This window comes from Ambystoma mexicanum, chromosome 3p (assembly GCF_040938575.1).
Source record: "Ambystoma mexicanum isolate Mex_15411 chromosome 3p, UKY_AmexF1_1, whole genome shotgun sequence".
NCBI classification, from domain to species: Eukaryota; Metazoa; Chordata; class Amphibia; order Caudata; family Ambystomatidae; genus Ambystoma; species Ambystoma mexicanum.
Genome location: NC_090925.1, coordinates 1,208,480,437 through 1,208,507,776, shown reverse-complemented (window position 1 = coordinate 1,208,507,776; position 27,340 = coordinate 1,208,480,437). Strand labels below are relative to the sequence as shown.

At 45.2% G+C, this 27,340-nt stretch overlaps 1 protein-coding gene across 3 annotated transcripts in view; it reads left to right on the top strand.

Moving 5' to 3' along the window:
• CNOT6 (CCR4-NOT transcription complex subunit 6) overlaps nt 1–23,714 on the top strand; it is a 632,403-nt gene extending 608,689 nt beyond the window's left edge. For 2 of the 3 annotated variants that reach the window (XM_069652648.1, XM_069652647.1), the window contains exon 12: nt 21,674–23,714. In XM_069652648.1, coding sequence (XP_069508749.1) covers nt 21,674–21,886 — 213 coding nt within the window. In that variant the 3' untranslated portion in view covers nt 21,887–23,714. The remainder of the gene's footprint in view (nt 1–21,673) is intronic. The other variant, XM_069652646.1, reaches the window with a different exon arrangement.
• The last annotated feature ends 3,626 nt before the right edge of the window (nt 23,715–27,340 follow it).

Here is a 27,340-nt window from a genome sequence, read left to right as displayed (position 1 = left end):
AGATCTTCACCCTTTGGGGAACCCCTCAAGTGGATCTGTTCACAACAGGTGCCAACCGGAAGTGCCAACAGTATTGCTCTGGGGAATTTCCCCAAAGAGGAGCTCTAGGAGACGCGTTTATGGTGGACTGGGATTTTCCACTCCTGTATGTGTTTCCTCCAGTCCCAGTCATTCCTCATGTGATCCGGAGGTTGAGCAAGTTCAGGAAATCCATTATCCTAATTGCTCCGGATTGGGCCAGGAGGACGTGGTACCCGGACCTTCTGGACTTGTCAATTTGCCCTCAATACATCTTTCACAAAGAGGATCTTCTCTCGCAAGGTCTGGTTCTCCATCCAGAGGTCAAGACACTCGGCCTTCACGCATGGTTTCTGAAAGGCTGAGATACAAGGATTTGGGACCTCCCGGATGACGAAATGGAGCTTTTGCTTTCGGCCAGAAGACAAGCAACTAAGTATTTGTGCCATTGGAACAAGTTCAGCAACGGATGGATGGATAGGAATGTGATCCATTTTTATGTGACACACCTATGGTGCTCTCTTTTCTGTTACATTTAACCAATCTGGGGCTCCAGATTGGAACCATTAAGGGCTACCTAGCAGCACTTTCCATTTTCAAGCGCTCCTCAGAAATCGATTCATATATTTCTTTATTTTTTTTATGGCGCACCACACCCTCGAAGGTATCTGGGCGCAGCAGTTAAAAGTATACTTTAGACCTGAGTTAAACGTTGCAGCAAGGTATACACAACATTACACAGTTAAACATATTTATATACATTCAAAGGATTCATAATGTGCAGACAAACAGTAATTATATACATGTGCAGTTGTGTACAGCATGGTATAGGAGGGTCAGGAAGTAAGATGGGTCCATGATCATTGGCTATGAGCCAATTAAGGGTGTTGTGCCTATATTTTTGGAAGGTTTGGTCTGCTCTTAATGGTGGAGGGAGGGCATTCCATTGCTGTACCGCCAAAACAGGGAAATGGCTTTCCCCCGGCTTTTTTTAGTTTAAATCTGGCAACTACTAGGCAGCAGGAATGAGCTGTCCTAGTAGGGCGTTCTGAGACTTTCTGATTCTCTCGGAGAGGTAGATTGGGGCAGCTTTATTAAGGCATTTATGGGTTAGTGAAACAGTTTTGAGCAGGACTTGGTCTTTTATGGATAACCATTTGTTCTGTCTCCTCAGTTATGATATCTCCTCGGAATGCCCTGTGTTGTTCTGAGGGCATTGTTTTGGAGGATTTGGATCTTATTGTTGATATACTTATTTGCTCCCAAGTACAAGCCATTACAATAGTCTAACTTGGAGAGAATGAGGGCTCTGGCTAGGATTGTGCAGCTGATCTTAGAACGGCAAATACAAAAAAGGTAGCAGGCGCCCCTCTCTCGAAAGAACAAGGCATGATAACCTGTTCAGTGGTTATTAACCACATTGAGAGTTCGCAGCCAATGCTTTTTGCTCACTGTACCTTCACAGATGGGAAATATCCATTTGCATATCAGTCTTTGTCCCACCCACAAGGGCAGTCCAGCACCGAAATGCTATGGCAATTCCTCTCTGAACAAGAGTACCATCAGCAACCCCATACACGTGTTTCAGCCTTGTTGGGCATCATCAGTGAGGTGAAGCTGAGCCTCTCTAAGTACAGTGAGCAGGGAGTCCACGTCTGGTTGCCCCCTGATCTTAGGAACGGTTTGCAAGCTCTGATCAGCTTGCAAGTGTATGCTGTGGCTGAGGCCATAGCATTGACCTGTTTGCCAAGGGTGAGAGTTGAGTCGAGGTAAAAACCTAGAGTTTTTACCTCTTTTACCACATTAATGTGCTTACCATCTATATTAAATGAGGTGTATACGGGGTTAAGTTTGTTCAGGTTGACTGTGGTGCCAAGTAAAAGGTTCTGTTTTATCGTCATTCAAGCATAAGCAATGGTAGCCATCCATGCTTGAATGATTAGATACATTTTATTTACAAGTGCAGTGTCCTTTTCATAATCCCCGCTGAGGGGTTTGAGGATCTGGGTGTCATCTGTATAATTTAGTGTAGATGACACCCAGATCGAGCTCATCGGACAAAGGCTTTGTAAATATGTTGTACATTGTTGATGAGACACAGGAAACCTGCGGCACGCCACATGTAATCGGGATTCGATCAGCCGCCACTGTTGGCTAGGACTCTCATGGTCCTGTTAAAGGACTGGATCCATGCAATGGCTTCCTGTGAAAAGTGAGCAGCTGAGTCGAGATGATTGCAAAGTACGCCATGGTCCACCAGATCGAAGGCAGCTGAAAGATCAAGGAGGAGCAACAAATCTATTTTTCCTTTTGTCTTTCAGCTCATCGATCTCGGTGTTGAGATCAATCGGCGCCGTTTCAGTACCATGTTGAAGCGGACTCCCAGGATGTGATTGGTCTCTAGATACTTCTGAATTTGTAGGTACGCTACTCCAAGATCTTAAGCAAGAATGGTACTGTAGTAATAGGCCTGTAGTTTGGGTATAGATGGGTCTAAAGATTGTTTTTTTTTTAGGATGGGTAGGACCCAGAACTCCTTTAGATTATTAGGGATGGGGATATGAGGAGGCATTGATCATTTTGTAATGAAAGGTGCCAGGTCTCTCGCGGCATCTTTGATAAGCTGGGCAGCTAGCTCCCTGACGGTTTGAGGGATGAGATGATTTTTTTTCTACCTCGAGGATGGAGATTTGTGTGAAGCGTTGAGGCGGGTGTGTAGATTGCGTAGTAGTGCTAGCATTATCGGTTGGGTAAACTTGCTTTTTTTGTCAGCAATCTTGTTCTGGAGGAGGTTGCTTTTGCTTGACATGGCATTCTGGTTGTTGGTACACCAGTTTATCTTTCAGGCAGTTGTCTGTGGGCCGTATGGGGGCTTCCAGCTCGTAGGATCACAAAGTTCCTTGGTATCAGAACTGGCTTGGTGGATCCTGTTACGTCTCCTGTTTAGTACGTATGATTTCTTTTTTGTATTGGGCAGAGATATTAACCAAGTTTTATTTTCCTCGGTGGGTGAATGTCTCCAGAGGAGTTCAAGTTTTCTTTTTTCTGATCTCATTGTTTTAAGTTGGGGCGTAAACCAGTTCAGGTGAGCTCTGGGTTTGCTTTTCCGCAGCTTTAATGGGGCGATAAGGTCTAAGGCTTTAGACATGGTAGTATTGTATTCCTCTACTAGTGCGTCAGGGTCGGCTGAGGCTAGCAGAGCATTGAGAGTGGGGATTACGTGGTGAAAAAATGTTATCCGCCGTAATGTTCTTTTTATTCCTAGTGAGGATAGGAGAGGCTACGGAATTGATCCTCGTGGTCGGGGTATTAGCTGCCACAGTAAAGGACAGGAGGAAGTGATCAGTCCAAAATTGAGGCGTGATGGAGGTTAGAGGCATTTCAGTTTAGGTCAGCCACTCAATCCAGTTTTCTACCTTTGTCATGGGTGGGCTGGCTCACTCTTTGGAAAAAGCCATGTTCAGAGAGCATGTTGCTATCGCTAGCGCATGTTGATCTTTAGGGTTGTTGCAACCAAGATTTAGATCTCAGAACAGTGATACTCGAAAGGACGTGTTGGTGTTGGATAGTATTATCGAAATGTCCTCCTCGAATGCACTGATGGGACCTGGGGGTTCTGTAAACATGTGCTGGGAGTCAGAGATGGGCAGTTTAACGGTAAGTAGTTTGCAGAATTGGACTGCAGGTGATGGAGCTAGTCTCATTGCTAGGTTGGACTTTGCAATGATTGCTATGCCTCCCCTCTAGCGTCAACTCTGCTCTAAGAATGGTATATTTGTCAGGTACTGCGAGTAGGAGGGCAGGGCCTGCAGCTGCATGTAACCATGACTCAGTAATTGCTAGGAAGTTGTAATCTTCAGCCCTGATCGGGTCAGCTATCTCGATTGCATGTGCCACCAGAGGTCTGGCATTAAGTAGTGCACCCATAATATCGGCAGTGTTATTGTTAGGAGGATTGGTGGATAGTTTGACCTGCCAAGATATTTTAATAGGTATGTTGGGTGTAGGTTTGAACTGGTGTCGATTTTATTTTCTGGTGTGAACGTTGGTCTTCACTGAGGGGGACATGGTTTGTGTTCTGGATTGCGTCTCATGGAGTCTGGTTAATCTTGCACGCAGTCTAAGATTTCTCGCTATGGTGGAGCTGGGTAGGTAGATTGTGGTCAAATTGGTGTTGGAGAAAGGCAGATTGTTTTGTGGCAAGCAGCTATTGTGTACCGGTTTAGGGAGTCTGAGATCAACGCAGGTACATCAAGTTTGGTAGTTTTAATTGTCACAAGGTTAGACTGCAACAAGGTCAAGAATGGAGAACGTTTGATGCTTCCTTTTGAGACAGTTTGGTTCGCCATGGTTGGGTATTGTACATATATGGTAACTGCAGCTGCGGCCGGTTGGCCTACTGCCAGGAGGGCGCACAGTAGGTTTAGTGTCCAGTGGGTAGTGGTGGTCATAGTGCACATATGGTGCTGGTGTGATTGGGCTGGAACACAGTAGTATGACAGTTGTACAGTAATGCGCATCGGCCCACGGCCGAGCAGGCTAAGATGTGGCACAAATCAGATAAGATATGCTGGATTGGGCGTTAAAGTTTAGGAGTAATAGTCTCTAGACAGGATAGCAAAGTATTTGCATTAAAGAGAGTACATTGTTGGCACTAGGTCCGGTTAGTGGTCAAATGCCAGGGCAAGTGTATGTACTAGGATAAGGTACAAGTCACGTGTAGGGCGTGATTGAGAGCCATATGCCAGTCAAGGTTCACACTGGGCATGATGCAGAATGCATGGCAAAATATCTAGCAGAATACTATGCAAAATATATGCCAATCAACGGTTGATGGTAGGCATACATAAGAATAACTTCAAATTCAAAATGCAATTAGGTGTGACACATCAGTTACCAAATCAGAGGGCGGCTGAATGGGAATGAATAGCGATCAGTTGTGTGTATGGAGAGTTAACAATGTGCAAATATGTCGTTTAAAAATGCAGGAGTGGACGAGTGCAGCAGGTAAATGCAAATCAAGAATTCACACTGGGCATGATGCGATACAGATGACAGTCGAAGTTTGACAGAAGGCATATATACAACTCTAACGGAAGCAAGCTCAATGATTCAAGCTGTGCAAGATGATATGTAAGATCATATAAGTGAGGACAGTGGGCATAAAAATGAATAGCTACAGATACAGGCTGCAACTAGTCTTGACACAGATCCGAAGCTGCGGCAGATGAGGTACAGATAATAATCACTTGTATGTGCAGTAAATGACAGTTGCCATGAATTGCATCCAGATACAGGAATCAAAGGAGTCTCATGGACGCGGAGCAGGTTAGCGGCAGCGGTCCAACTCGTGAGCATGGGAGCAAGGCTAATCGGCGCAAGGCAACCTGGTGCATCAGGAGATGGCAGGCGAGCTAGGCATGCAGTAGGGCCAGGGATGCACTAAATGAGGGTGCGGCAAGGAGGCACAAGAGCAAAAACAGTGCAGGCAGTGAATTTTAGGTAATGTGTATTAGTACTGCTATCATCATTGGGATGGCACACGATTATAAACGGGTAAGTGTATTTTTGTTACCTCCAGGAGGTAGAACACATGCAAGCGTAGAGGGGGTAAAAGTTAATGATAGTTCTGGTGTGGGGATACGCTTACCCAACCGTCATGGTGATTCGAGGGAGGCAATGAGCATAGTTCCGACAGTTAGCGGTGTAGACTTGTTAGACTATGTTGGGTGGATCCTGAGGTAGGAGAAGAAAGGGCAGAGGTGACAGGCCTTGGCCTCTGGACACTCTGGACTGGCTCGGGGCAGGAGCCTTTGTTTGAATGCCTCCAGCAGGAAAGGGGGAGAAATGTGGGGTTGGTTGCACGTTCCGCCACACACAAACTGATTAAACCGCTGATCTCGGCTAAAGAACGAGATGAAGCACACGGGCTTACCTTGTGAAAGTATGTGATCTGGATGGCTGCAGACACTGCTCCTGCAGTGCTCGAGGCTCCTGCTGCTTGGGAGGATCGTTCACTGCTGTTGTGGCTCAGGACAGGAGCCTTTGTTTGAATGCCTTTGTTTGTTGTGCGGTTTGTGAGATTTTAAGATTCCTTTGATTGTCCAATACTTGAAGGGCCTTACTACTGTATACCCACCAGTTCCATTGAATGTACCTGTTTGGGACCTCAATCTGGTAATGTTTTTAACATGTATTCCCTTTGAGCCCCTACACTCATGTCCTTTAATACTCTTGACATTAAAGACAGTTTTGCTTATTGCAATAACATCAGCCGGGAGGGTAAGCGAGTTGCAGGCACTTTCTTGCGAACCTCCTCATACCATATTCTATAAAGACAGTCACTCAGGGTAATTTTCCTTTTTTTTTTTTAACCGAACATAGTCTCAGACTTCCACTTGTCACACATTTGCTTACCAACATTCTACCCACCTCCTCATCCATGAAAGGAGGAGGAGAAGCTACATAGACTGGACCCAGAAAGGGCTCTGTTTTTATATATCCAGGATGGCAACATTTTGCCAGGTTGATCAACTTTTTATTGGATATACCGGTCTCAAATTGGGCCTTGCGGTCACCAAACAATATCCAGATAGATTATCCTGGCTATTGGTGAATGCTACAGACTAGCGGACAAGGGTCTGCCTGAAAACCCAAGGGCTCATTCCATAAGCGGCATGGCAACCTCTGCGGCTCTTCAAAGGGATGCACCAATATATTTCTTCAGCAGCCACTTGGTCATCTAGCCATACATTTATAAAACATTACTGTCTGGATTCTTCCTCCAGTCAGGGAGGACTTTTTGCAAAAGCCGTCCTCCATTCGGTCCATGATTAGATTTAAATTTAATTAGTACAACCACTTCCATATTATTACTGCTTTGAGAGTCTATCATAAGATGAGGAATATGTAGGACACAATTCATTCGAAGAACAAGTTACTTACCCCTGGTAACGTTCTCTCGATTGGATGTTCCTCCCATGTATTCCTAATCACCCTGCCCAACCTACCCCGCTGTACAATTTGTGTTATTACACACTACGCTTTGTGAGCCCACGGTCTTGGGTACGCCTGGTAATTCTTCTTCAGAGGGGAAAAGAAAAACAGAACTGAAGCCAACAGGTGCTGCATGCGCTATATATGCTAATGACATCGACTGTCGATGGAGGCCCTTGAGGGACGTAGACTTGACGACACTGCACACAGCGTTCTGTCAAAGTCATTCCAAAGCAGCAAAGCTGGAGAGATAAATTATAAGATGAGGAATATGTGGGAGGAACATCCAATCGAAAGAACGTTACCAAGGGTCAGTAACTTATTCTTCTCCTGCATGGGGTCTGGCATGGATTCACATGCTCATGAATATTCCCAGTCCTCAGGCTCGGAATCCTTGGTAAAAAAACTTTCACTTACAAACTGTCTTTTTCTTCTAAACCAATCGATGCACTCTTGGTCATACTGCCCCCAGCCAATGACTGCCCTCTCCCTAAGCCCCTCCCTTTGCAGCCATCTTCAGATTTTTACCGCATGTACAAGTGTTGGGAGTCCTCTAGTGTTGCTCCGTGAACTATTCTACGTTTTTCATGCTTTCTTTGCGAAAAAGTCCTATTTTTGTTAACTTGAGCCTGTGTGCTCTTTCTGTACATCGGCCGACAAGCAGGGAACGGTCTGAATTTCGGCGCCCCTCAAAGGCAAGGATCGTTGAGTTTTTGTCGAAGGTTCCAGAAGACCATAGGGCTTACTCTGCACCAAGTCGGACGAGAAGAAAGAGAAGCTCCCTTTTCAAGCTCTGTTGCAGCTGCGGACTGCGGAACGTTTTTGTAGAGGACAAATTCCTTCAGTGCCTCTGTCTCCACCCAGACTACCGAGAAGGAGATTGTGACATCTGCCTCGGGTTCAGCAAGAGAACCAGGAGAGATCTTCACAGTAGACTGGTGGCATGGCTCAGCGCCAAGACTTCTACGCCGTGCCCCATGCAGGGGCATGCCTCAACCAGGACTTGCCGGTCCGAGAAGCGGCCTTTAAAGTCCTTTGATGCTGCCCCATCCGTAGTTGCCCAAGACCAGGCCAAGCACCGCAAGTCTGTTTCCGTTGGGGTCGGTGCGCAAGCGGGTCACGCAATGGGCAGGGTGCGATCAACCTCACCATCTGCCTCCATCTCCAGCCATTGATCCAGCTGCTCCTCAAAGAGGAAATCGGCCAACCCGGCTAAGCTGTGGGAGAAGCCAGAGAAGCTTACGATGCAAGAAAAGGCGACAGACCTGCCCAGGCGGTGCAGGTAAAATCATCGATCAAGATGGTTGCGGCTGCTCTCTCGAAGGCCAAAGAGGCTGACCTGGTCAAGGTAGCCCAGGCTGCGCCCAGAGTGTCCCTGCCCCCGAGGCGGGAGGCGTCGACCGGGGCCATAGGACACCAGAAAAAGAGGATGCTGTGGCTGAGCCCGAATCAGACCCCTCAGGATGCAAAAAGGGGGTCGGGGTGAGGAGTCAGGGCGGGTCATGCTCCAAGGAACAGATGTGTCTTCCTCAGACGAGGAAGACGAAGAGTCCATATACACAATCAACGAGGACATGGACAACAAACGCTGACGGGGAAAGTGGTGGAAATGACAGGAATGCTGGCAGCACGGGCCTAGTAGGCCTACCGTCCCCAACTCCAAGAGATGTATCACTGGACATCCTCTCGACCCTGCACACGTTGGTTTTGGAAATTCAGATGAGGATAACACAGTGGCGCTGGTGACCCCGGTGGTCCCGGATCAACCTCAGGTGAAAGAGGAAGCACCACCCAGCACCCCTCATCAACCTCTGTACCCACACCCTGCTCCTCTCCCTGCCCCCTACACCTACCACCCCTCTCCCAAGGGACCAGGACACAGCGACGACGGACAAAATAGTCACAGTGGGGGGTGGCTCGCTGCGGCCGGGGGGGGTCCCCACCGGATGAGGTGGGGTAGTTTCATGCCATGGTCACCAGTGTCTGAGCCCTTCCAGCTGACGCCCGAAGAGACAAAAAAAGGAGGGCTTCCTCTACCAGAACCGCAAGGCAAAAAGGAAGTCCATCATGGCGGTGCCCCACCTGGACAACATTTGGGAGGAAGGGCCTGGTCTTGATGAGGAACCCGGCCATGGTCCCAGCCAAGCAGGATAGGCTAAGAAAAAAAATAGTGCCGGAGTCCGCACCCAGGTGCCTACGGTTACAACAGTCGCCGGACTCGGTAGTATCAGCAGCTGCGAGGAAGAGATCTAACCTCTCGTCTTTGTCCCCCGACCTCCCCCCGGGCAGCGAGTGGAAGAAGTTGGAGAAGGATCATCTACTCCGCGGCATTGACAGTCAAGGCGGCCAACGTGCTGTAGATCCTAGCCAGGTACGACGCAACTCTGGTACAAACTGGCCCCGATTCTTGACCTCCTGCCAACGACAAACTGCTAGAGGCGATCTCCCTCTAAGGGGAGGTGGCGTCGGACCATGCCATCATGGTGGCCTTGGACATCGCTGACACAGGCTTCTGAAAGATGGGTAACAGTGACTGCTTTCGTCGCCGAGGCTAGGTGAAGGCCACCAATTTCCGCCAGGAGTTCCAGACGAGAGTACTGGACATGCCCTTAGACTGTGACAACCTCTTCGGGAAGACTGTTGACTAGTCTTTACAGGCCATCAAGTCTGATACGTAGACGGCTCATGCCCTGGGCACGCACTCGGCAGCACCACCCTTTCGTGCCTCCGGTGGAAAATCTAGCAGACCGACGAAGGGTTCTGGTGGAGGTTCCTCGTACAGTCAACCCTCTCGTCCATGAACCAGGAGGCCTACAAAGGCTGTTCCAAGGCCCTCGGTGGAGGTGGCCAGCGCCGTCGTCTCTCGCAAGGTGCCGAAGCAGAACTGAACCGGCCAGGACATAGGGCCCCTACCCATGCACCCTGGTGGGCGTCCGGCTGGCGCATTTAGTTGGTGAGTGGAAGATCTCCACCGACAGATGGGTGCTGGATGCTCTTGCCCATGGACAAAGCCTGGAGTTTCAGCGAGTGTTCGCGGATTGCTCCGGTGGCCCGGTGGGAGCAGCACATCCCTCAGCTCCTGCAGGAGGTACTGGCCATGCTGCGAAAAGGGGCGATGGCGTCTACTCCAGATACTTCTTAGTAAAGAAGACTGGATGCTGGAGGCCCCTTCTAGACCTGCAGCGTCTCAAGTACCTCCAGTCTCAAATTCAGGATGGTCACGTTGCAGCACATGCTCTGCCAACTGTAGGAAGAATACTTCTTGACGTTGCTTGATCTGGAGGACACATACTTCCATGTCTCCATTCACAGAAAGCATTGGAAGTTCCTGCCCTTCGTAGTGCAGGCAAGACACTAACCATTCAAGGCCCTCCCTTTCGGCCTGAAATCGGCGCCCAGTGTATTTACAAAGTGTCTGGCACCAGTGGCGCCACCTCTACGGCTACCAGGGATACACTTGTACACGTACCTAGACTGGCTCATCCGGGCTAAGTCAAGGGAAGTGGCCGTCGAACACACAGATGACCGTCCGGCTGCTGACAGATCGTCAACTACCCAAAGTCCTGCTTAACACCTTCACAGAATGCACTGTTCCTGGGAGCAAGGCTCAACATGGTTGCCTGCCTGGCGCCGCCCTTGGGAGAGAGCGTAGCGGCCATACTGGGGAAGGTGCAACGGGTGTTGTCATTGAAGGCCGCCACTGTGAGGACCATCAAGTCGCCTTCTGGCTTATAGTCTTGCATCTACCTTATCGGACTCTGCGGGTTAAGGATTCAACCTCTTCAGAAGTTCATGGACGCTCGCTGGTTGCAAGTGTCGGGAAGCTTTAGACAAGATCCCTCTCGACGAGGAGTTCTGTTGGGCGATAAAGTGGTGGGGCGTCCACTCCGTTGCCCGGGGCACAGAGGACTCACCACGGACGCTTCCCTGGAGGCATGGGGAGCCCATACCGAGGAGAAGGATCTCCACATCAATATCCTGGAGCTACGAGCAGTGTTCTGGGGCCTCAATTCCTTCCGTTCCGGAAGGGCAAGGTGGTGAGGATCTTCACGGACAACACCACCACGATGTTCTACATCAGAAAGTGGGGGCACCATATCCCAGCGCTCTCCAGAGAGGCACATTATTTGTGCCACTGGGCTGTCGGCTAAGCGGTGTTCCTCCTCCCTTTTCACCTAGTGGGAGTCTAGAACACTGTCACCGACTCACTCAGCAGGGAGCTGCGCTCTTGCCACAAGTGGAAACTTAGGCAGGATCAGGTGGACTGCATCGTCCTAAAATGGGGCAGACCTCAGATCGATCTGTTTGCAACGGCGGCAAACTCCAAATGCCAGAAATTCACTAGCAGGTTCCACCAGCCGAGGAGCATGGTGGGGACGCGTTCTCCTTCCCGTAGGAAGGCCTGTCCCTATACGTGTTACCTCTTATGTTGAGTCCTCAATCAACTCAAACAATGCCGATGCAGGATGATACTAGTTTCCCCGGCGTGGCCGAGGCAGATTTGATACCAGACCTTCTTAGCCTGACCACATCGCCTCTGGTCAAGCTGCCGGGATAGCCAGGATTGCTGAACCGGAACGCTTGGCTCCCGCAGCCCTAGAGTTGAGAGGAAACGAGTTGCTGGCGGACTGCAGGGAGGTCCTTGCCAGAGCGTCAAGTCTTAAGTGCTACGGGCACAAGTGTAAGCATTTCACTGCGTGGTGCTAGTCGCAGAAGATCAACCCTCTGAGGGTTCTGGCCCCACGGATTCTTCCATACTTGTGTTCCCTGGCCAAGGCGGGGCTGGCACACGCCTCTATCGAGGTGCATCTGGCTGCTATCTCGTGCTACACCATGTCTCCAGATCAATATTCGCTTTGGTCACATCGTCTCGTCAAGGAGTTCTTCAAAGCACTGTTTCGATCTTCTCCTGCCCTGGTGTGGGAACTCAACGTCGTGCTGGCGAGGCTCATTGGGGGCGGGGGGGCGGCCTTCGAGCCTATGCATCAGGCTCCTCTCGTTCCAATCATGGAAAACTGCTTTCCTTGTGGCCATCACCTCTGCCAGGAGTGTGGGTGAGATCCAGGCCCCATCATTGAAACCGCCATATCTGACTTTTTCAGAATCAAGGGTGTTTCTGCGGACGCACCCCTCTTTCATGTCAAAGGTTCAGTCGGAATTCTACCTCAACGAGCTGTTGATGTTGCCTGTTTTCTTTCCAAAACCTTTGTCACCGCCTGAGAGGACTTTGCACTCGCTGGATGTTGCTTGTGCTCTGAACTTCTAAATTTCACAGTTTTAGGAAGACTTCTCAACTGTTTGTGAATTTTGGTCCTGTGAACAATGGGAAGGCCTTGTCCAAGGCTTCCATCTCCTGGTGGCTCTCCGGCTGCATCACTCACTGCCATCGATCGGCGGAACGTCCACTGCCCGGCCGTCCGAGAGCCCATTCCACCAGGATGATAGCTGCGATGACGCTGTTCCTATCTCGTGTGCCCCTGCTGGACATCTGCAGGGCTGCTACGTGGAGGTCCACGCAGCCCTTCACAAGATTCTACTGCATCGACGGGTATTAAGGAGAGGGGTCCAGGGTCAGCCAAGCAGTACTACGCAACCTGGTCACTTGAAGGTATTTGCTTCTGTTGAGCCTTGCCACCTCCTGTGGTTGTGTGATGTTGTACTGCTTTATTCATGAGCATGTGAATCCATGCAAGACCCCATGCTGGAGAAGGAACAAGATACTTACCTTTAACTATTCTCCAGCATGAGTTTGGCATGGATTCACATGCAAACCCTCCCTCCTGCCCCTCTGCGGCGGCTCTTGGTCATACTGCCACTTTGTGCTACCAAATCTGAAGATGGCTGCCAGAGAAAGGGCTTAGGGAGAGGGCAGTCATTGGCTGGGGGCAGTATGACCTACAGTGTAGTGATTGGTTTAGAGGCGAGAGACAGTTTGTAAGTGAAGGCAAACTGGTTTTTATTTTACCGAGGATTCCCGGCCTGACTGAATATTTACCAGCATGTGAATCCATGCCAGAGCCATGCTGGAGAACAATAGTTACAGGTAAGTAACTTTTTCCTTATTATATGTAGGAAGGTAGATAAATACTTCACTTAACCAACACACATATACTTAATACTTTTTAAAGGCCATTACTTCAATGGTAGTTGCTTGCAGTACAACTTGTTACACTAATGACAGTTCTACCGTACTATGGGTACTACCGCGCACTTGTTACTTCAAAGGTATATGTTAATTGTATTTAGTTTGCAAAACCATATACGTTTTTAGGAAGGAAAAAGGTTGGTTAATCACACAGCAGCAGAGCTTATCGTTCTAGAGACACTTTTCAGACTAATGCTTTAAAAGTCCAATCCCTATCTATACGAAGGTCCGTGTAGGAGTGGATCCAAAGTCTTAAGTAGCAGAACAGCAAAAGTTCCTCAGGATAATTTCATTCTCTGGGATAAGTTACTTGGTAATATACCACAACGAGCGGGACCCTGCAAAAGGACTACCTAAAGGGACACAAGCTGGCTTGGGTCAGAGTTCGAGTGGGCCCCTCTTCACACACTCATGTCACTCTGGAGCGACATCTTGGTTCAAGGGAAGTTATAGCTTTCACCCCACAGTACCTTAGGGTAGAGAACAGTCTCTTAGCTGGATTCTCCTCTGTGCAGCACTGACAGACCCGGTCAATCCCGAACGCCTGAAACGAACAAAATGAATAGAACGGACCTGCCCGCTCGGAACTGCGTGACATACATAATATGCTTTGGAATGCAGGGAACATTTGAAAGAGTACTTATCATAACACACCTCACGCTTCCTCTCTCCCTTACACCACCACTGAACTAGAACACAGATACTATGACACCATTCGGTATAACTGTTCTCATATCTACATCTCCCGCTCACCCCACAACACTCTAAGTAAACATTGCTGGTTTCACACCCCCCAGCCAGGCGTTCTCCTCAGGCCTAACGCAGCCACACTCGTCCTGGATAAAGCCAGCCAGAGCGAACACATACTCCTGATCTCTCAACCACCACACCTACCGCTAAGAAGCAGCTACCACCTGAATTCCGCACCAGCTGCACACATTCCTGGTGCACACACGCACTTTTTGACTCTCTTCTCTCTCTACTGACCTGAACTTCGGTTCCCGAGGGCGTTCAACCTACCAGCGCCTTCAGACCATACCAATGGTATATAAGGCGCTATATAAATGCAAAATAACATAACATAACATTCCTCAGTCTGGTGATGAAAGAAAGGACTCTGAATTGGATGTCTCAGCAGCAGTCTCTGTATTCGACCAGTTGACCTTTGTTTCTGAAGTGCTAAACTCTGGTGAGGGGACTTAAAATGAGATCTCGACTCTGGAGGTCCAACTGGAGCTCCCCAAAGTTCTGAACGGAGTCAGCCTCGACAAGACGTTGCACTGCAAACGGGTCGGAGGTCTCCTGGTATTCACGGTCTGCAGCTCTGGAAAGGCACAGCACCTTGGGAGCTGGCTCAGCTTGTAGTTACCAACAGCCAAAGGGATGGAGTCTGCCTATTCGGAGCTCCTCTATCGAGTAGAAAATTGGATCAGGACTGCAGTGATCGCTTCAGTGATTGAAAGGATCTGTAGGTATCTCTGGTTGTCTTCAGCTTTGGTTATTTTGTTCTGTTCCAGTGGTAGACTTCACCTTTCAACTCAGGGACATCACCTTAAAGGCGAAACGCACACAGACCTCCCCTTCCCAGAATGGTAGAATGGCTAACAAAGGACAACCACGATAGAAATGGTGAAAAAAGAAAGGAGCCACCTTGTTGTGACATGAGTGACCCTATTGTGCATAACTGAGACTGTGAATACAGTCTGCGGTAGAAAAAAGCATAATAGTTGGTAGAGCTATAGGGTTGTCTCTGTGACTAATGTCACAGGAGCTGAGAGAAGGGGATACTAGGCACTACACATAAAGTGGTGTGTGCTAATCTCTCAAACGCTTTATAAAGTTTTAGGAAGGATACAAAGTATCTCTATCCTTAAGGACAGTAGTTGAGGATGGTGAAACAAGCTCAAAGAACCCAGCGTGTTCCCAGCAACACTGAACATAAGGTGCTGTGCGCTGCACAAGTTACACAGATGCCTTTGAAGAGATATGGATGAAAGCAGACTCAATAGTAAAGATAAAACACAGAGAACAGAGTTCCAAAAGTCAGAGCAAATAAGAATGAGGGTAAGAAGGCTCCCCTCATTCAGAATAGAAAGAAAAAGGTCCTCCAGAAGTCCAGCAAAGAGTGCTGGGGGTCTCACTAGGAGAGGGGATGAAGCATAAAAATGGTAAATCTCCCTAACAGCCACTGCCTTCCTCTCCAGTCTTCCCCTTGTGGACATCTGCAGGGCAGCGACATGGAGCTCTGTATTCCTCAGTCGAGTCCATGTCAGCACAGTAGAACCTGGTGAAGCAGTAAACAAAGTTGGACAAGCTGGCCTTTGCCTTCTGCTCATCTAATGTGAGATTTCTCTTGATGGTGAGCCTTTCTTTCCTCCTCCGAATTATTTTTTTATGCATAGCAGTGTGTATATACTAGTGTGTAATCGAATCAAACTGCCTGTCAATCTGAAGTATCCACTGCTGGAGGAGTATGTTTCTTAATTGTCATCTTCTCCAGCATTGGTATCTTTCCTAGATACACATGCAACCCTCTTGCCTACCCCGCATGGGCTCATCTTTTCCAACATTCACGTGTTATGCAAATCTGAAGATAGCCTTCAGGGGAGGAGCTATGAGGTACTGCCTATTGGCCGAGGGGTGAACCACCCAAAAACCTAAGGGGGAACCTTCGTGATTACAGTTCTTGATTTCAAATGAAGCTTCTTTAAAGTTACTGAGCATTCCCAGCCTGACTGGGAATGCTCAACCAGCATGTGAATCTATGAAAGCACCATGCTCGAGAACAGGAGTTGCAGGTAATGTATTCGTTGTGCCAATGTTTTTCTGATGCCAACACCTGTGGATGTTTTCAAAGAAAACTTAGTTAATTGTTTTTCAAACTTTATTTGAAGAACTAAAGCAACCTTTTCCAATCGCACAATGTTAATTTGTCTATACTGGGGTTTATAGATTCCATTTTGTCTAGAATAGTTGTTTATATTTGATCTAGAGGGTTCTAGGTTTGTGTGGATTAGAATGAAAATGTTAACGAGGCGATGGGAGGCGGTTACATTTTCCTTTCTCTAGACAAGCTCACTGTGTCCATTTAAAGATTGTAGGTGGCTTCCCCAGTGTTTTAAGTTGTGGGACTGCCTTTAATTCATAGTTTTTCATTTGAATTAACTGTGGGAGTGGTTTGGAGCCTACAATGATTCCTTATAAGAATTCATAACGAACATACACGCACTTAAGGGGTTCAATAGAATGCAATATTCAAATATTTCTTGTCCCAGATTGTGGGCTTCAAGTGGGCTAAGTGCTGTGGTTGAGGGTATTAGATAAAAGGCGATTTCTCTGTACATTAATTCAACGCTAGAGATGTAAAAATATTCTATAGAATAAAGTCATTATGGATTACTTGGGAGTGCAACCTTGTCTATGTTCCCTTACACTGACCTTTGATGTGTTGCAATGTGAAGCTGAAAATAATTCTTGATTTTGACTGGGCATCGAGCATGTGACACCAAAGCACGGGAAAGCTTCTGATTCAAGGTTGTGGCTGAATGCTTCACCTGATGCCAGGACATTGCACCTACATGCCGGACTGGTGCAAGATTACAAGATGCTGCAACAAAATTCAGTTGTCTTACACCAGCACTTCAGAGTTTGTCGTTGGCCCAGTGTGGTTTGAATGTTGGCATCGTTATGGCTTATCTACCAGCTCCGATTTTATATTTAAAAACACTTGAACAGGGCCCTTACTTGGCTGTGCCCATAGCCTTTCGGTTTCTGAAAGGCATCATGAATGCCTACTCTGCCCCCATCCTGCCAGGCCTTTGTTTCTCCTCTGTGGACCTTGTTTTGGTTCTTACTTTTTTAATGGTTCCATTTGAGCCTATTTGTTCATATCATTTGGGACTTTTGTCCTTTTAAGGTCTCCTTTTTAATGGGCCTCACTTCAGAAAGTGTCAGTATTGTAGGCTTTGTATATCTCAATGTATGCTTCCTGAAAAAATGAAAATCTCACCCTTCAAATCTCCCTTTTACCTAAATTGGTCTCTGAATTTCATCTGCAGCACAAAAACATATACCAGTGTTCCTTCTGTCTCCTTGTCCATCTAAGGTGAACTTTAAGTTCCATCCACAAAACCCCAGAAGAGCTCTCTATACTATTATATTTCAAAAACCTATGGCTACTGCCTGGATAAAACATTTTATTGGGTTTGCCAGTCCAAGAAAGAGGAAGTCCATTTAGGAGTTAAAGGGATAAACCAGTAAAAAATGTTATTTAAAAAATAGGCAACATTAAAAAAAAAAAAACTAGCACTTTTTTTTTTTTAAACTTCCTATGTAAAATTTTGAGCTATTCAAGCTCAAAATTCGCAAAAGCAAGCACATGGGCGCATCCATTTTGTGAAATGGATGCCCGCCTGTGCTGGCTTTTGCTTTTGCGGCACTAATGAAGGAAAAGCCAGCCAGCTGTAGTAAACAAAAGCTACCGCTGGGTGGCGCTTCCTTCATTGGTGCTGTACGCGGAGGACGGGGACCAGAGACCAGAGCAGGAAAGCTGCAGCTGAATCTCGGTAAGTGCTATTTATTTAAAAAAAATATAAGCACTAGCTGCGGTTTTTTTTTCCTAAGTTTTCCGGGCTGGAGGAGCCCGGAAAACTTAGAAATAAAACCGCAGCTTTAAAAACGTATTTATGTTTACGGTCGCTTTTGAAGCGACCGCAAACATAAATGCAACGTTGTGTTTGAAAACGCTGTGGTTTTTCTTTCCAAGTTTCTCAGGAAAAAACGCAGCGTTTTCAAACACAACGTTGTATTTATGTTTGCGGTCACTTCAAAAGCGACCGTAAAAATAAATACATTTTTAAAGCTGCGGTTTTATTTCTAAGTTTTCCGGGCTCCTCCAGCCCGGAAAATTTAGGAAAAAAAAACCGCAGCTAGTGCTTATATTTTTTTTTTTTTTTTTTTTTTTAAATAGCACTTACCGAGATTCAGCTGCAGCTTTCCTGCTCTGGTCTCCGGTCCGTGTCCTCCGAGTCCAGGCACCAATGAAGGAAAAGCCACCCAGCGGTAGCTTTTGTTTACTACAGCTGGCTGGCTTTTCCTTCATTAGTGCCGCAAAAGCCAGCACAGGCGCGCATCCATTTCACAAAATGGATGCGCCCATGTGCTTGCTTTTGCGAATTTTGAGCTTGAATAGCTCAAAATTTTACATAGGAAGTTTTAAAAAAAAGTGCTAGTATTTTTTTTAATGTTGCCTATCTATTTTTTAAATAAAATGTTTTACTGGACTATCCCTTTAAGTCTCTTGTTATTGAAATGGATTTCTAAACTCTGGTTTGGTGGATAGATGTTTAGGAGGCGGCCCTTGTTAAACACGGAGCAACTTCTGGGAATTTAACCAAACCAATCAAGATAGCATGGAGAGAGGCCTAGGCTAAATCTCAGGAGAGAAGTGGGGTCAGGGGTCCACAATTAGACCACTCGGTGAAACATCAAGAATTACACTTAGTTGGTTATAAAAATACTATATTTTAGTCCCAGAAAAAACACTGAAATGACTAATGGCAAGTAATAGTATCACACAATACTAAACACTATAAAACATATACAGTCACTGTAGCTGGTGCAAAATAATCCCACCAACAATACCTGGAAAGGAAGTTGTCATTAGGTTAGCCCCAACTGTCCAGAGGAATTGTTATCTTAATTTATGAAGCCCAACCCTAAACTGCATTGGGTTATGTGCCTAAACGTTCAGTTTTCCAATAGTTTAGGAGTTTGGGGGGGAGGGGGGGCTTAGGGGGGGAGAGTGCTTGGGACGTGAGGGGAAGTCAAAAAGTCAGACGAGGACATTCTAGTGAATAAGACCGTTTCCAGCTTTCTACATGCTTTCAGCAACAGGTTTTTTCCAAAGCCAAACAAGTGTAAAAGTTGTTATTTCAACTTTTCAGGGGTGGAGATGGGGTGGGGGGGACAGTAAGTATCGCTACAACTGACCATCGGTACTCCGGTTTCTCTTCAGACTTTGCAGGTTGCCCGAGAATTATTTTTTTTCCTCAACCTTTGCTTCTGGTTAATCGGTGCCCAGGAGCTGCAGGTACAAAAAGTTTCTAGTCGGGTAGAGGAGGGGAGTGCCACCTCCTCGACACAAACACCAATGCAGGTCTCTTCAGGGCACTCGACCAGATGTGGGAAAGCAGGTTTCAGGGACCGTCACGGTTGCACGTAGTTCTCAGGCGTCCAAGTTGTTGCGGTCGAAGAAGGCTTCCTATCACAGGGACGGCCTATGGCAGAAAGCTGAAATTTCACACAAAGGCCCCTCTTGGGCAATCTGAAGACCCCTGCAGTTCTGGGTCAAAACTCAGAACAGCGCTTCTGTCGCAGTAACCCAATCTGGCGCTGGTCAGTCCACTGGGACACTTACAAGGGCTCCAACTTGCTTGGGTACATGAAGACGTCGGGGACCAGTTGTTCCTACCGGTCTAGAAGGTTGAAGCACTGACTAGGGTCTTCAGAGATCAGTAGCCAGACGGGGATCCACCAGAACCGCAGCAAGTTTTGGTCGCCAGGCCTCTTCAAGGATCGTCCACGGGCCTTTCACTCTTCTCAGTTACGACAACTTGGCGCCTCTTCAGATCTTCTGGTATGGGTGCAGGACACCCCTTCTTATCCCAAAGTCAGATGAGTGATCAGGCTCAGCCCTCCAATGGCAAGATCTGCCCCCACACATGCACCCCAGCTGTAGGCCTATCAAGGACCACTGTGGGTTTCACTGAAGCATGCACACTAGGCTTTCAGGCGCCAGTATGTGGATTGGGACAAACTGTCCCAGCCCACTTCCTGGAACCCCACACATGTGATATGCACTAGCCTGCGAAAGCAAGCCTTTTCTGGGCGAGTGCATGACCATAAAAGCAAATTCCTGTACTGGCAGGGCAGGAAGAAGATGGCCAAGTAACGTAACTAATGAAAAACCTTGTGGTATGGCCATGTGACCATTCTTGGTAGTCAGACGCAGTAAACACGGGAAGCTTAAAGGAAAATACAGTAAAAAGTATGAATAAGTAACTGCTACCACCAGATTCCCCTTGAGGGCATCTTGGGTAGCCAAACATTTCCTGAGTGTAGTCTAGGGTCATACAAAAAAATAATGGGTGATGCATTTTGCAATGTTAAAAAGGTACCCACAAAAGTCAAAGTCAAAAGATTAAGGGAAACAGTTTCCAGGTACTGACAGCCTGAAGGAATGGTCAGTTTCCCCATAACGTGAGCAAAAGCCCAGTGGGGTGAAGCTGAAGGCTTTACTTCAGTGTAAAAAGTCAGTACATGGTGAAAAACAAAAGCAAAACGTTTTGGGGTCCATAGAATATTGAGGACAAGATGCTAAAAGAAAACGTTCCTTACAGGTGGATAATCCTGTACAACAAAACGTGTTCTGAATTGGAAGCAAGAATCCAAAAGGGTACACAATTATGGTGCACACTGTGAATCATGTACACAATTTGTTATTTAAGTAGCATTTCTCGACTGCAATGATTACTTGTGAACCTGTGGGTAAATATTTTAGGGCGATTACTGACATTTGCTTAGGTGGCAATAATCTGGGTGTCAGCCATTGATTGGGGTGGGGGGGATATAGACATTCAGGCTGAAATCCGGCTTATGATTTCAGTCACATTAAGCACTGCTTGCAATAATGAAACACATCTGCCACAAAGCAATTATGAACATTGTAAATGTAAGGTGTGCAGTAGGTCTTCACAATCATACAGATGAGCAGTTATACTCCCTAAAACACATCAGTTTTCCGGACAAAATATGAAACTGACCCCAAAGAGCTTGCCACATGTTTCCACCCACAACTTCACAGATCTGTTTGATCAGTGGTACGAGATGAGCTTTGCCACACGACTAAGCTTGAATATTGATACTGCTTAATTTGATGGACTTTAAAGTAAAAATACATATTTGTATTTACTAGGTGCAAGGAAGTATGAGCTACAAATGTTTTAGAATAAAATTGTACTTTTTCAGGCCTAATAAAACCCACAATCTATGATGGGCATGATGTTTGTCCTACAATCATTTTACTTTCTACTTGAAAAAAATGGAAATAAAATAGTACTCAATCATATCTGCATCCCCGGTGTTCATAGGTTCATTTAAATCCATTCTGTGAAGGAAATTATAGAAATTAAGTTTGGTAATTGTAGCGGTATACCAGCCATTAATATCATTTTCATTGCAACTTTGCATCAGGGATTTGTTTCTGTGAACACAGCAGATCTGGCTAAATTCATTGGTTACTATTTCTGACGTTTAAATGAGCATCACTGGAATAAAAACATACAAAGGTTGGATTAAAATGGTCATCAGATGCTGTTTGGAAACCATGTTACTATACTTTAAAACCAGGTTAACCGTTGTGAATAAATGTACTGTTAGTCATGCATTTGTGATTTAATTTGAAAGATTGTAATGTGAAATTACTTCCTTCTAATCATTCTTTTTTCCTTTTAGGGCATAATAGATTACATATTCTACTCTAAGCCTCAGTTAAATGTACTTGGCACCCTTGGACCGCTGGATCATCACTGGCTGATAGAGAACAATGTAAGCGGTTGTCCTCATCCACTCATTCCTTCAGATCACTTCTCACTTTTTTCACAACTGGAGCTTTTACTCCCCTTTTTGCCTCGTATGAATGGAGTCCACCTTTCTGGTAGGAGGTAGTAAGGTACATTTGGAGGATTTTCTATCTGTTTCATACTGTAAAAAAATGGAAAATGTGAGTGGGATGTGGCCAACAGGAGCTTTTTGTTAATTTAAATCTAATTTTAAATCAAACTTTGATACCATTGTAATGACAGCCTGGTGCTTTCAACAACTCTCAATCACAATGTACTTCATAAACAGTTAAATGGTGGGATGTTTGCTGCCATCTTAAATTTATAAAAAAAACCTTCCTGTTTTTCAGTCAAGTGCAATATTTCATGCCTTGAAATTGAGAATTGGTATACAGTATTCTCTTTGCACAGAAATCAGTCACTCGTTTTATAGGCAAGTTCTAATATTTAGACTGTTCTTCTGTTGTTCACACCCTTTTTACAGTCCTGTTTGTAAAATAGATTTTGAATTTAGACTTTGTACATATGCAGAACCTGATTTATGAGCTTTTGTAATGTAAAAAAAAAAATCAGATTTAAAATAAATGTGATTGTATTGTGAAGTTATGGATCAGACTACACATTAAGCTTTCGTGTGTTTGATGGCCAGCCTGTAAAAGATGCTGAAACAAGTTTTTTCTGCTGCTGATTTGCACTGTTGGGGTTTTGTTAGCCCGTTCTTAATTTGGCAACTTTGCTTTTTAAATTTCATCTTGTTAAACCATAGCATGTTAGCGTTCACCACAATCAGATGTATGCCTTTATGAAACACTGACATGTTAAATACTAATCATAACTTCTTAACATTTTGAAATTGATATTCCATGTACAAGATTAACTTCCTCTACATCTCGTTCACTTTAAATGCTTACCCTGTTTTCACTGTGCCTGCTTTTATTTCTCCACTCACTGCCTGGGCATGCAGAAAAGACCTGTGCAGCATCTTTATTTTTTTTATATTTTTTTTTACTGTTAATCTTTGTGAATTTTATGACTTTCTTTTTGTATAAAGTAAAGGATGTGTTTCCTGTGTGGAGCACAGACTATCTTATTTTGGTCCTGGGGATTATGAATGCACAATTTCTAGCTCACTGTGCCAGAGCATTTCTTTTTGTGCCATTGCTTACCGAGTAAAAAAAATACAATACTATCATGTAACCGAAAAGATTTCACTTGTGGGTTGTCTTGAAGAGTGTAGGTGCAGACATTCTTTGAGGAATTAATGTTACTTTGTTATGAAGCCTTGTAAGTTTGTAAAATGTGTTATCAATTAATGTCCCCCAAGACAAATCTTCAGATCATTTTAAAGTGACCAAATCCTATTTTAATGTGTTAAGATGCAATTAATTGTCTGTTTGGATCATTGTGCCATTGCTTTGCATTTGCAAAGCCAACTATGAAGCAATGTTTTACACAAGATTGATGTTTTGTGATAACCTTTCTAAAAACAATCCATTTGCCACTGCATCTATGTACGAGTAGAGTAAGATAACTTCTTCCTTGGCTTCTTTTGTTTCATCTGCAGGCAGTGAAACAATGTTTTTTCCAAGGTTATGTACAAGCTATCTTTTTCTGAATGTCAGGAATGTTTTGAAGATGCAGCAAGCGCTGCACTGTTAAGCAGGATGAACAATGCCTGAATGAGTTGATACAGTGTCTTTCTCGGAAGAACTATTATTTATACATTGCGCAATGTTTGTGTTTTAAGTTTTTCATGAAAAAAGTTGATGTTGAAGATTTGTCTGGGGTAGTGTTTTTCCCATTTGTTCATTTTTTTCATTGTGCTGTACCAAATTGTCGTTTTAATTCCATACTTTAAAATGTTTGTACTAGTGATGTTGATTAAATGCATAGTTTTTGTAAAGTGTGAATAAAAAGTATTGACTTTTTCTTAACATTGTGTTGCTACTGTGCATTATGAGAATTACCAGTAAAGGTAAGCAGAGTTGGCTTACCAACCTGAATGAACTCTCTGGATGATATTTGTTATGTAAATATGTATCCAGGATTACCATTTGAAAAGGGAGGATTATTATATCAGAAAAGTATTCTTCAAAGCAAGTGTCATTCAAAGTTAGAACTATAGTGCCCCTCTTCGATTTTTAAGGTTTGATCAGCTTCATATTTTGTCTTGCTTTTAAGTAATTGGCTACAAAGCATGATCTCCCATGCCATTTGAAGCGCATTGGTGCCTGCTTTAGTCTGTCGGGTTAGATACGCCCATTCGCCTGAGTTGGCAATTTTATATTTGTAAATTATTTTATGAAGGAAACAAATCACTAGACCAGACGAAAGGCATTCCTCGCAAGCTTTGGTGTATGATAAAAACTTCAGTCAGATGCAAACTACTTCAGTCGGGTTAAGAAAAGACTTGAATGCCTAAACAGGAGGCAGTCATTTTGCACATTACATTTTTCATGTGTAATGTTGAACTAACCACATCACAGCAGAGTTGGAAGATGCAAAGTTCAATTAACCCTTATTAACTTACATTTTTCTTAAATTCTGTAATGTAAAATGGCAATTTACAGCATTATTGCCAATTTCATGTCGAAGTATTATGAAGTAGCATTTGTTCTAAATCTAGCATGGCATTTATCTTGTCATTTATTGGGGCCGGATGGGTCCTTTGTTGTAGTCAATTGCGCAGAGAAATAATTTCCATTTAGAAAAACACCCTTTGAATGAAATTGAAAATGTGCTCCTCCACTAGATTACCATTTGAGAGCCTCTTTGCAGAGAAAGATCACTGCAGCCGAGACTAGTACCATACATCAATGTATTACAGTTGACACGCATACATTTCATAGTAAGAGCGTAATAAATTCCCATCCAAATATGAGAAATGCATTGCTTTTAAAGATTCAACAAAATTGTCTAGGTAACACAGTGAATTTCTTCATGTAAGACAAATATGTGAAATCTGAACATAAAACACATTTTCCAATACCATGATCTACTTAAAATGCAGTGCTGTTCAGCAACACAATTAAATATTTAATCCTCAGCTTGCGACAGTATTTCTTAAATCTTGCTTCATTTATGTCGTGAATATGGGAGGCACATTTGGTGGATGTCTTTATTTGTTGCTGTTAGTCTATAGTATCAAGTTTTTATTCACACTAATTCTGTAATTTGTGATTGCACTGGACAAACTCTTGTTTACCAATAACGTACAAAAAACCAGCACATTATCTGCACTAAGCTCAAAGAATGTTCATTTATCTACAGGCAGCTCTTTAATAGTTCAACAGGATAAATGAGAACATAGTTGTATGGTAAACAAGGGCTTTTGCTGTTCTGTATAGTCTAACTTAGTAACATTTTAACTTGCCAGTATGCTGTTTATACAGGGTCTTTTTTTTCTTTACCGATGTATTTTCTTACTTGTAGCTGACCAATAAATTATTTGTTTGAATCCAATTTAATTGTTTTCTCGTATGTGTTTCAGCATTTTTTTCTAATCCAACATTTTTTGAGGCGGCCAGCCTTATTCGTTTTGATATTCATATCCCTTTGAACTATTGGCTTTCCAGCTATCCTCAACATAAAATGTTTTTACTTTTCGGTCATTTCTGGATATCATGTGTGGGGGAGGAGGGCAGGGGGTTTGGGGACCAACACCAACGTCATGCACGGTCACATTTCCATTGAAATTCAACAGTACTTAACTAAACCATTACTGCCATGCAGTGATCATGACCTCATAAGGACCTCATCAGTTTCATGATGGCAGTCATGCCTCATGGGTACAGGTGTATGAGTATGACCTCCAGCAGACATGTCCCAAACAGTTGTTGCCCACCTTCTGCATTTTATAGTCTGCAGCCCTACCCTTTTGTGTGCTGAGGACCGTGAAAGGCATGAAACCATTGCTACAGCACACTGCTCCTGCCATCAGAACCCACAATGCTTGACTTGTACTCATTCTCGAAGTACTAAAGCAAAACAAGAGATGGCTGGAAGGTTTTGAGTTAATCTTAACCTCTGGCATTGCTCTGGGCAACCCTCCAGACCCTTGCTTTTTCGCCTGCCAAGCAATTGCAGAAAGGGGAAAGACATGAAAATAAGGTTTGCAAAAATAAAAGGGGCAGTCCAGCCTGAACTGCTTGGTCACATCCCTTCGGCACAAGACCACAAGCAACCCCAGACATGTTTTGGCCTCATTGGGTGTCGTTGGAGAGGTGTAGGTTCGGTCTCTAGGTCCAGCAGGCAAAGGACCCACATCTAGCCATACCCGTCCCACTTGGGGTGACTAAAGCAAAAGAAAAGAGTTGATGGCTGGAAGGTTTTGAATTAATCTGAACCTCTGGGAAACTCTCCGGACCTCCATGCGAATTGGCTAGTCACATCCCGTCTGCGCATAACCACAAGCAACCTTCTCTGTGTACTGCACACAGGACATTTGCCACAACATTGCCTTTTGGAACTACCCTCACTACTGATAGGACTCGATACTGATAATGCCATGTCCTTGGGCGTGCCCCCTCCCGACACAATACAGATACTATTAATAGGCCGGGTAAGTCTGGGAAGAGTGTGGGCCTCGTTACAGGTTTGAGAGTATTTCGGTGGTAAATCCACCGAAATACTGCCAAAAGTAATTGCTGTGACAGCCATTTGGTCCTAGATTCTTCGAGATTCAAAGTGGTACAAGTCCACTTTTTTATTTTGAGTCTATGGGGATTTCTGCAGAATTACTGCTAATGGTAATTCTGCCAAATGTAATGAATGCAATGGTAACATTTAACGCTGCTTTACCACTTTCTTTTCCTGCACAGTCGTACTCTTAATGAGGCCCTTAATTCTAAGGCATAAGAAAATGGAGGGGGCAGATGGGGGTTTAACGTTCAGTGTTGGAGTTGCACCTCATTAAGGAAAAGGCAAGTGGCAGTTAAGGGCACAGAAGGTGGAGGCATAGAAGGCAATGCAAGTGGTGATTTTCCACATGCTTAGTGTAAGAGCAATGTTTGAGGCCAGGTACCTCCACATGTGGACCTAAACAACGCAAAACGCCATGGAACATATGGCATGTACAATCCTAGAAATTTGGAGGTGCACGTCCAATGATCCTTGGGTCTCAGGTGGAGAATCTGGTAAGGAGGTAAGCGGGGATGTGAACCCCTATTGCTGAGGCGGTTGAGATGGGTCCAAGTCTGTGTTGGGTGGTGGCCCGCAGTGAGAGGAAATAGTTTGGGTTCTGCATGATGTTTTGGAGCTTATGCAAGTGCTGAACAGCAATTGGCTTAGGAGTCTTTAGGTGTTTTCAGAGGCCGAGATCTGCATGTATGGAATGACTGACGCGGGGGAGGTAGGGCAGTGGGGAGGGGCTCCTTGCAGAGAACTTGAATTGATTTGGGCTTTTTGGAGCACCCATGCAGTTGGGTCCGGAGAGCATCATGAGTTCAGCCATCATGAGTTGATTGGCTGACCTGTGAGATGTTTGTCGTTCTGTGTTTGGAGAGTGGAACTTGGAGTGGTAGGGGATACTCTGGTACAGGCAGTAAAATTGGTCCTCATA